At 50.1% G+C, this 11,380-nt stretch overlaps 1 protein-coding gene across 1 annotated transcript in view; it reads left to right on the top strand.

Annotated features, from left to right (window-relative positions):
- Positions 1 to 11,380, top strand: part of kiaa1549lb (KIAA1549-like b) — a 54,698-nt gene that overhangs the window by 28,888 nt on the left and 14,430 nt on the right. Inside the window, 5 exon segments of the mRNA XM_067249479.1 lie at positions 140 to 199; positions 3,169 to 3,320; positions 5,841 to 6,012; positions 7,134 to 7,302; positions 7,401 to 7,431. Coding sequence (XP_067105580.1) covers positions 140 to 199; positions 3,169 to 3,320; positions 5,841 to 6,012; positions 7,134 to 7,302; positions 7,401 to 7,431 — 584 coding nt within the window.

Below are 11,380 nucleotides of genomic sequence, written 5' to 3'. Positions count from 1 at the left end.
GTCACACCCACGTGGAAACGTTGGTCCCCAACTAATACCTGTTGAAAGGCACCCAGGTCTCAGCCCCCAGTAACGACAAACTGTCTTCAGACTTTTTTTGCTAAAAACCCCCCAGCTGACTTTGTTTTTTCTTCTACAGCTTTGGAGTACCACAACCTGAACACCTCCATGTCCACTAGAGACTTCTGGGTAATCACAGGTAAGAATCCCATCCCTTCTACCATTGGCCCAGTGGTGGCGTGCGAGAAACAGAACCATCACATTCCAGCAACTATCGTCTTTCTCCTATACTGCGCTTGTTGTTGCATGTGAAAATCTCAACTTATTTATACTCCTACAGTTCACTTTTAAATAATTTAGGATCTACTGACAACACACCCTACAGTAGTCTCATCTCTGTGTAACATTCTGTGCTATTTAATGTGAAGCTAACTTGTTAATAAGTGTTATTGAAATATGGGTGATTGTATCAAGGATAATATCATTGTTGTATTTTCATGTGACATCAGGTTACTACATTAATTAATTATGTTGATTAGTGTTTGCGTGCGACATGGTGATAACCCTCCATCTCCCACGATCTCTCAATCACCCTGGGATCTGCGACGGTGACCCCTTCATCCTCTGCCAGGAACCTTGGGGTTGCCATGGACGACAAGCTCTCCCTCACGGCCCACCTTGCTGCGGTCTCCCGGTCGTGTAGATTCACCCTCTACAACATCCGGAAGATCAGGAGATACCTGTCTGAGCACTCCACCCAGCTGCTAGTCCAAGCACTTGTCCTCTCCAAGTTGGACGATTGCAACTCGCTGCTCGCTGGTCTCCCAGCATGTGCAACCCGCCCTCTTCAGAGGATTCAGAACGCAGCGGCCCGCCTGGTCTACAATCTACCCAGATGCTCCCATGTTACCCCGCTCCTCATCTCTCTCCACTGGCTACCTATCATGGCCCGTATCAGATTCAAGACCCTGGTATTGACCTTCCGAGCAGTGAACGGGACTGCACCCGTCTACATCAAGTCTCTCCTGCAGCCTTACACCCCCACCCGTCACCTACGGTCTTCTTCAGACAACCGCCTGGTGGTCCCACCGCTCAAGACCGCCCGGTCCCAACACAAGCTCTTCTCCTGTCTGGCCCCCCAGTGGTGGAATCAATTCCCCACCTCCATCAGAGACACTGACTGTCTCTCCACCTTCAAGAAAAGGCTCAAGACGCACTTGTTCCGGGAGTACAACGGTACTTAGGAATCGTTCGCTTGACCCGATGTTAGTTTCCTCAAGGATCACAATGACTCTTGCTCAAAGACTTGTTGCTCTTGTGGTTAGTGGTAACTGTTTTAATTTTTTTGTACTCGCTTTGATATATTGTTTTTATTATTGTTGCTTGTTTTTTCCACAGGTACACTTGCACGTATAGCGGTTCATGTTGTTTAATTGTAACTTGTTTAACTACATGCTCTTATGGTTCTTCCCTTTGGCACTTACTTTGGTTGTTCACAATGTGTGCTTCATGTTTGGCTACTCGCAATGTTTTGTGGCTATCTTGTTGTTATGATCATTGACCTATGCACTTTGTAAAGCTCTCTCTTGGAAGTCGCTTTGGATAAAAGCGTCTGCTAATGAATAAATGTAAATGTAAATGTGATAGCACTGATTGTGTTCAGTAGAGAAAATGTTTTGAGATGTCATATCCTTATGTCGCTGTGATACTAGGTGCGTTCGACTTCATGCAGCGCCGGCGTCGCCTGCAGCCCGGCTGACTTGAAGCAAGCCAATGGCATTTCTCAACTTTACGACAGCCGGCTACAGCCTAACGGGGGTTAGGCGTGGCTAACGGGGGTTAGGCGTGGCTAACGGGGGTTAGGCGTGGCTAACGGGTAGGTGTGGCTAACGGGGGGTAGGCGTGGCTAACGGGGGTTAGGCGGCTACGGGGGCGTGCTAACGGGGTAGGGCCGTGGCTAACGGGGGTTAGGCGTGGCTAACGGGGGTAGGGCTGGCTAACGGGGTAGGCGTGGCTAACGGGGGTTAGGCGTGGCTAACGGGGTTAGGCGTGGCTAACGGGGGTAGGCGTGGCTAACGGGGGTTAGGCGTGGCTAGGGGGTTAGGCGTGGACGGGTAGGCGTGGCTAACGGGGTTAGGCGTGGCTAACGGGGGTTAGGCGTGGCTAACGGGGGTTAAGCGTGGCTAACAGGGGTTAGGCGTGGCTAACAGTCGTAGAGCTTTGGACTGCAGATCCAGAGTTTGCAGATCCCCCCTGCATGTCGCTTTAGATAAACCTGTTCACCTGTGTGTGTGTGTTGATACAGTATGAGTGTGTGTGTGTTGATACAGTATGAGTGTGTGTGTGTTGATACACTATGAGTGTGTGTGTGTTGATACAGTGTGTGTGTGTGTTGATACACTATGAGTGTGTGTGTGTGTTGATACAGTGTGTGTGTGTGTCTCAGGTCTGTAGCGATGTCCTCTCTGTCTGCTGTCTCCACGGAGGGGCTTGTCAGTGGTGAGTGTATGTGGCGGGGTTAACCCTGTGCTTGCTCGAGCGGGATGATAGGGAGCAAGGTCAGGCTAATGGGATTTACTTCCTCTGAACAAGATAAATTACCAGGGCTCCTGTCTCTCCCAACACCCCCCCTCTGCTCCCTGCTGTTCTCTCCATCCTGTTCTCTCCATCCCTCCCACAATGCATTTACCTCCCCCCGCTCTCTCTCTTTCTCCATCTCACTGTTCTCTCTCTCTCCTTCCTCCTCCCTCTCACTTTGGCTGATGTCCTCCCTCTTCCCCATCAACCCCCGCCCCCCTTTATCTCCCTTCTCTCCCCCTCCCCTCCTTCCTGCTCTCTCTCCTCCTTCCCTCCCTCCACCCAACACCCTCTCCCCCTTCCCTCCCTCCCTCCCTCCCTCCCTCCCTCCACCCACCCCCCTCTCCCCCTTCCCTCCCTCCCTCCACCCACCCCCCTCTCCCCCTTCCCTCCCTCCCTCCCTCCCTCCCACCCACCCCCCGCTCCCCCTTCCCTCCCTCCCTCCCTCCACCCACCCCCACCTCCCCCTTCCCTCCCTCCACCCACCCCCCTCTCCTCCTTCCCTCCGCCCACCCCCCTCTCCCCCTTCCCTCCACCCCACCTCCCCCTTCCTTCCCTCCCTCCACCCACCCCCCTCTCCCCCCTCCGCAGTGATCCAGGATGTGTCCAACTCCTCCTTGGGGCTCCAGTACCAGAGCTTTGCCAGTCTGATGGAGCAGAGGCTGGCTGAGCTGTTTGTGTTGGCCGGGCAGCAGGGCACACGCCTGAGGAGGGCCACCACCATGGAGCGCTACACCGTCCAGGTGAGGGGGCAGAGCTGGGACGGCACCCCAGCCAGGGGGGCCTTTCCCTGGGCAGCACAGACACCCAGCTAGGGGAGGCCTCTCCCTGGGCAGCACAGACACCCAGCTAGGGGAGGCCTCTCCCCTGGGCAGCACAGACACCCAGCTAGGGGAGGCCTCTCCCTGGGCAGCACAGACACCCAGCTAGGGGAGGCCTCTCCCTGGGCAGCACAGACACCCAGCTAGGGGAGGCCTCTCCCTGGGCAGCACAGACACCCAGCTAGGGGAGCCTCTCCCTGGGCAGCACAGACACCCAGCTAGGGGAGGCCTCTCCCTGGGCAGCACAGACACCCAGCTAGGGGAGGCCTCTCCCTGGGCAGCACAGACACCCAGCTAGGGGAGGCCTCTCCCTGGGCAGCACAGACACCCAGCTAGGGGAGGCCTCTCCCTGGGCAGCACAGACACCCAGCTAGGGGAGGCCTCTCCCTGGGCAGCACAGACACCCAGCTAGGGGAGGCCTCTCCCTGGGCAGCACAGACACCCAGCTAGGGGAGGCCTCTCCCTGGGCAGCACAGACACCCAGCTAGGGGAGGCCTCTCCCTGGGGCAGCACAGACACCCAGCTAGGGGAGGCCTCTCCCTGGGCAGCACAGACACCCAGCTAGGGGAGGCCTCTCCCTGGGCAGCACAGACACCCAGCTAGGGGAGGCCTCTCCTGGGCAGCACAGACACCCAGCTAGGGGAGGCCTCTCCCTGGGCAGCACAGACACCCAGCTAGGGGAGGCCTCTCCCTGGGCAGCACAGACACCCAGCTAGGGGAGGCCTCTCCCTGGGCAGCACAGACACCCAGCTAGGGGAGGCCTCTCCCTGGGCAGCACAGACACCCAGCTAGGGGAGGCCTCTCCCTGGGCAGCACAGACACCCAGCTAGGGGAGGCCTCTCCCTGGGGTCCCTCTTGCTCTTACAGGACGATACTGGTCTGTCTGTGTGTGTGTGAGTGTCTGTCTGTGTGTGTGTGTGTGTGTGTGTGAGAGGAAGCAAAAAAATTAGCTGGATGTTGTTGGCTTGCTTCCATTCGTAAGTCATGAATTATGTGGAAAAACACGACAGAAAGCGAGCATTAACACCACACGCACAAAAAAAACACACACACACACTGACACACACAACACTCTGTTTGAGGTAATTAGGGGTATTTTAGACGTATTATCTACTAATTGCTCATCAAATAAGCCAGAGGTTGAATGTTTTAGAGGCAGCTTGTTGCTGCTCTCCGCACCATTTTAAGTGTTTGATTTTAACTGGGAGAAGTGGGTTAAACACACAGGCTTTCCTCATGCTGCGTCGCACTCGCTCTCTCTGTCGCTCTGTCGATTCTCTCACTTAATGAAATCTATTATTTAGAAACATGCCTGGTGATGATATACTGCCTATTCTACCCTACACTATACTATAATTCTATTAAAAACTTTTGTTTTCTGTGGTGAGATATGCTTTGTGAAAAACCTGACAGTTGTGTAACCGGCCGGTGTACTAATTCTGTGTGCTATGTTATGCTACGCTATACTACGTTACGCTAGTCACTGACACAGTATGTTATGCTACGCTATACTACACTACGCTAGTCACTGACACAGAATGTTATGCTACGCTATACTACACTACGCTAGTCACTGACACAGTATGTTATGCTACGCTATACTACACTACGCTAGTCACTGACACAGTATGTTATGCTACGCTATACTACGCTACGCTAGTCACTGACACAGTATGTTATGCTACGCTATACTACGCTACGCTAGTCACTGACACAGTATGTTATGCTACGCTATACTACGCTACGCTAGTCACTGACACAGTATGTTATGCTACGCTATACTATGCTACGCTAGTCACTGACACAGAATGTTATGCTACGCTATACTACGCTACGCTAGTCACTGACACAGTATGTTATGCTACGTTATACTACGCTACGCTAGTCACTGACACAGTATGTTATGCTACGCTATACTACGTTACGCTAGTCACTGACACAGTATGTTATGCTACGCTATACTACGCTACGCTAGTCACTGACACAGTATGTTATGCTACGCTATACTACGTTACGCTAGTCACTGACACAGTATGTTATGCTACGCTATACTACGCTACGCTAGTCACTGACACAGTATGTTATGCTACGCTATACTACACTACGCTAGTCACTGACACAGTATGTTATGCTACGCTATGCTACGCTACACTAGTCACTGACACAGTATGTTATGCTACGCTATACTACACTACGCTAGTCACTGACACAGTATGTTATGCTACGCTATGCTACACTACGCTAGTCACTGACACAGTATGTTATGCTACGCTATGCTACGCTACGCTATTCACTGACACAGTATGTTATGCTACGCTACGCTAGTCACTGACACAGTATGTTATGCTACGCTATGCTACGCTACACTAGTCACTGACACAGTATGTTATGCTACGCTATGCAACGCTACACTAGTCACTGACACAGTTGTGAATTTCTCAGATGGTGGGGATCCGGTGGGTGTCCGGGACCAGGAACCCTGTGGAGATGACCTACTACGTCCAGGAGAACGGCGTCCCGCTAGCCGGCACCACCGCCGCCAAGGTGCTGAACACTGTGGACTCCCAGACCATGGCTCTCACCCTGGGATACTTCATCCTGCTGCAGGCAGACCGTACGTATGGCTCTCCCTGTCTCTCTCTCTCTCTCTCTCTCTGTCTCCCCCTCTCTCTACCTTACTCCCCCTCTCCCTCCTCTCTCTCTGTCTCACTTTCTCTCTGTCTACCTCTCACTGTTTCTACTTCTCTCTTTTTCTCTCCCTCTGTTTCTCTGTTTCTCTCTCTTGCTCTCTCAGTTTCTCTCTTCTAATTTTTCTGTCTGCCTCTCTGTTTCTCTAAGTCTCTCTGTCTCTTCCTCTCCATCCACCAACTCCTGATGAGAGGAACAGAAGAGAGACTCCTGGGATGAATACTAAGAATGTAGAGAAGAGGGAGAGAGAGGAGAGAGGAAGATGTTCCAGTAGATAGAGAGACAAGCAGAGACAATCTCCTCCTCCACATGATCTCTCTGATGTGCTTTAGACCGCATCTCCCCCTGTAGAAGAAGAGAAGGAAGGAGAGAGAGAAGAAGAGAGACTGAGCATAAGAAAGTGTGTGTGGACAGAGGGAGAGTGTGTGGGGAGAGAGATAGTGTGTGGGGAGAGAGAGAGAGATAGTGTGTGGGGAGAGAGAGATGGAGAGTGTGTGGGGAGAGAGAGATGGAGAGTGTGTGGGGAGAGAGAGATGGAGAGTGTGTGGGGAGAGAGATGGAGAGTGTGGGGAAAGAGAGATGGAGAGTGTGTGGGGAGAGAGAGAGAGATAGTGTGTGGGGAGAGAGAGATGGAGAGTGTGTGGGGAGAGAGAGATGGAGAGTGTGTGGGGAGAGAGAGATGGAGAGTGTGTGGGGAGAGAGAGATGGCTGTGAAGAGGGTGGAACAGAGACAGAAACACAGAGATACAGAGAGGAGGGATACTGGTACAATCCTTATGGTTTTTCAAACACTCCAAATAAACCAGGGATAGATCTACTGTCTGTGTCCGCACATGTGTGTGTGTGTGAGCAAGCTGAGGTTTCTGTGTTTCTCCAGACAAAGTGTGGTCTTAACACTATGCTCTCAATGACCCATGCATATGTACACACTCCACACACACATAACACACGCACACACACACACACACATACACACACACACACACACACACACATACACACGTACACATCCAAAACACGTGTGTTAAGTTGCTCATTTCTCATCAGCTGTGGTCAAGAACCCACCTAACAACCTGTGGATCATCGCCGCGGTGATGGCGCCCATCGGCGTGGTAACGGTCATCATCCTCATCATCACCGCTGTGCTGTGCAGGAAGAACAAGAGTGACTTCAAGGCTGACGCCGTTGGCAACCTTAACCCCGAGCTAAGGTTGGCACACACACACCCACACACACACCACACACACACACACACACTGCAAGCCAGAGAGATGCTGAAACCCATGTCTGTTTCTGTTTGTGTCTTCAGACGGTGTATCGCAGGGATGTGGGCTACTATCACCAGGTACCTTCAGCTCTCACACACACACACACACACACACACACACACACCACACACACACACACACACACACACACACACACACACTACCACACGCACCCCACACCAACCCTCGCACTCACACCATCCCCCAAAAAGAAACAGCAAATGTTTACTCCTCGATAGGTCTGCAAAACGCCTTTGTAAACCGAGATTTTGTTAAAACGTTTGTTAACCGAGACCGTAGGTCGAGGTTTACAAATTGTTGAGGAGACAAAGCGTTTGCTGACCTGTCGAGGAGTAAACATTTGGTTTCTTATATACTACAACAATACGTGGGAAGATCACAAATCAAACAGGTCGAATCTGGAGCAGACGCCATGTTGTCAGAGCAATCAGCTGCACTTGCACTGGTGACGTCACTACATCTCAAGGCAACATATCAACAACGTCAATTTGTCTTCTGTCTGCTTCAGATACTTCTTTAAAACGGGAAGCGATTGCGGGGCGTTTGCGGACCTGTGCAGAAACCATATTTGGTTGTTTTAGTTTTTTGGGGGGCTTTTTAGGCTACTTGTTGCCGAGCAGATGCCACGTTGTTAAGGCCAATGGCTACATCTCCAAGGCAACAGCTTGTTGCTAGGTCCATAAAACCGTTTATTTTACCTCTGCGAACTTTCTGGAGGTATATAAACGGTATTATAACTTTTGAGAACGTCTTCTGGACCAATAGGAACAGCGTATTGGTCCAATTATTACACTAGTATATAAGAAACACATTTTATTGACTTGATATCAATTTCATTTCTATCCTCCATGTAGAATGTAAGTTATTATAAAGCAGATCTATATTCCATGGAGAGTGTAAGTTATTATAAAGCAGATCTATATTCTATGTAGAGTGTAAGTTATTATAAAGCAGATCTATATTCCATTCCAGCTGTCTGCAGTTCTGTCTGGGATCAGTAGGCTAATGGGCGACCTTGTTCAGCTGCTCTCTGACAGCTAGTTTGTCCTGCCGTCGTAAACACAAACAGGAGTGTAAAGACATGCTGTGGCGAGTTACATTGATTTGCTGTTTTATTGTTTTATTTTCTTAGGCCTGGTGAACTTCAGTGTGTGAAGGACTGTGTGTGTGTGTGTGTGTGTGTGTAGTTGTGTGTGTGTGTGTGTGTTTCGGAAACATTTGCCCTAAATTGCAACAGCAAGGTCAAAGGGTCTCCTCTAAAGCTCGAGGAAGTAGGTTACTGACAACACACACACACACATGCATACACACGCGTCACGTACACACACACACACACACACACACACTATCACTACATCTAACTATGGCAGATCCAGGCTAATGCCTGTACTGTGCTTCACCTTGCTATCCTGGGAGAACTCAGTATGTTTACTGTGCTGTAGTGTTCAGTACGTTTACTGTGCTGTAGTGTTCAGTACGTTTACTGTGCTGTAGTGTTCAGTACGTTTACTGTGCTGTAGTGTTCTGTATGTTTACTGTGCTGTAGTGTTCAGTACGTTTACTGTGCTGTAGTGTTCAGTACGTTTACGGTGCTGTAGTGTTCAGTACGTTTACTGTGCTGTAGTGTTCAGTACGTTTACTGTGCTGTAGTGTTCAGTACGTTTACTGTGCTGTAGTGTTCAGTATGTTTACTGTGCTGTAGTGTTCAGTGCGTTTACTGTGCTGTAGTGTTCAGTATGTTTACGGTGCTGTAGTGTTCAGTACGTTTACTGTGCTGTAGTGTTCAGTACGTTTACTGTGCTGTAGTGTTTACTGTGCTGTAGTGTTCAGTACGTTTACTGTGCTGTAGTGTTCAGTACGTTTACTGTGCTGTAGTGTTCAGTACGTTTACTGTGCTGTAGTGTTCAGTACATACAGTATTAACATCACATTCTGAGGCAGCATGAAGGCCCCGCCCTGTTCTGACCTGCTTCAGTGCTGGGCTCTACATACACTATCTGCTTACTTCATGTTATGCACTCAACCTCTTCATGTAATCCTGTTGGGTGTAGTTCAGTGATTAGAGCGTATAACTGCCAGCCGTTAGGTGTATGGTTCAAATCCCCTCTGTAGATAGCATCTGCTGAGATATGATGAGCTCTTTGACAATGTCACTGGCTCTGTGTGATTTGAAGTGTGCAATGAGGGGTTGTTAAGTCGTAGAAATGATTTTTAAATGCCTTTGTAGACTGTGTTTTTGTAAAGCAAGGCTTTTCCAGATTTTTCCATATCTCTCTCTCCTCCCTCCCTCTCTCTCTGTCCATCTCACACACACACACACACACACACACACACACACACACAAACCTCCAGGGTTCTCCTGGGAGATAAGAAGTAACAAGGAACAATATTATGATGGTGGTTTCTGATACCTGTGTGTGTGTGTGTATATGTGTGTGTGTGTGGCTGTGTGTGTACGTGTGTGTGTGTGTGGCAGTGTTTGTATATGTGTGTGTGTGTGGCTGTGTGTGTATATGTGTGTGTGTGTGGCTGTGTGTGTACGTGTGTGTGTGTGTGGCAGTGTTTGTATATGTGTGTGTGTGTGGCTGTGTGTGTATATGTGTGTGTGTGTGGCTGTGTGTGTACGTGTGTGTGTGTGTGTGGCAGTGTTTGTATATGTGTGTGTGTGTGGCTGTGTGTGTATATGTGTGTGTGTGTGGCTGTGTGTGTATATGTGTGTGTGTGTGGCTGTGTGTGTACGTGTGTGTGTGTGTGGCTGTGTGTGTACGTGTGTGTGTGTGTGGCAGTGTTTGTATGCGTGTGTGGCTGTGTGTGTGTGTTTTGAGGGATGAGACTCTTGGTAGGGCTAGACAGATGCATAAGGTTATGCATCTCATACTAATAGTATCCCCCTCTGCTCTCAGTGTCTCTCTGGTTCCCTCCTCTCTGGTCTCTCCTCTCTGGTCTCTCCTCTCTGGGCTCTCCTCTCTGGTCTCTCCCCTGGTCTCTCCCCTGGTCTCTCCTCTCTGGTCTCTCCTCTCTGGTCTCTCCCCTGGTCTCTCCTCTCTGGTCTCTCCCCTGGTCTCTCCTCTCTGGTCTCTCCTCTGGTCTCTCAGTGTCTCTCCTGTCTGGATCTTTTCTGGTCTCTCCTCTCCTTGTCTGCAGAGATAGCATGTGGTCTCTTACCTCGAACAACCTGCAGATCCCTGCCTGCACTCTCAGTCTGAGTGTGTGAGTGTGTGTGGGTGTGTGTGTGTGTGAGTGGGTGTGTGTGAGTGTGTGTGTGTGTGTGGGTGTGTCATGCCTCCACTCTCAGCCTTAGTGAAAACACTTGCTACACCTCAGCCTGAGTGTGGTTCAGTCGAGGGCAGATTGACTCGATAGCTTGCTGAGGAGCAGTGACCTGTGGCTGACAGACAATGACAGAGTGTAGAAAGCACTTCTGAATCTTTTACGAATACGTGAGTGTCTTTGTGTGTGAGTGTGTGTGTGTGTGTGTGTGTGTGAGAATCTCTGTGTGTCTTTCTCTGGGTGGGTGTGTGTGTGTTTGCATGTGTGTCTGCGGTATATCCTTGGCCCTTGCTGTTATATTTAATTTTGGGAACATCTTGTGACAGGTGAAGCAGATAATACGGAAGCATCTCTTTAATCTTACATACATTTTACATTTGGTCATTTAGCAGACGCTCTTATCCAGAGCGACTTACTGTAAGTACAGGGACAAGTAGGGTGAAGTGCCTTGCCCAAGGACACAACATCAATTGACACGGCCGGGAATCGAACTGGCAACCTTCAGATTACTAGCCCGACTCCCTCACCGCTCAGCCATCTGACTCCCGAATGAATCCTGAATCTTCTGCAGCTAAACGCTTTCAAACGTCTGACTGGATTGAGCTGGATCTCAAGATGTCTCTGTCCTGCTGGGACGTTTATAGCAGCTGGAAAAAGAAGGATTTAAAGATTCTCTTGATGAAATCAGTGTTTACAGAGTTCAAGGCACAGTGTCGTCCATTAATACATGCAGCA

The sequence above is a fragment of the Osmerus mordax genome, chromosome 13 (genome assembly GCF_038355195.1).
Source record: "Osmerus mordax isolate fOsmMor3 chromosome 13, fOsmMor3.pri, whole genome shotgun sequence".
Lineage (NCBI taxonomy): Eukaryota > Metazoa > Chordata > Actinopteri > Osmeriformes > Osmeridae > Osmerus > Osmerus mordax.
Note: the sequence above shows the minus strand (reverse complement) of the source record. Positions and strands in the feature narration are given on the sequence as shown.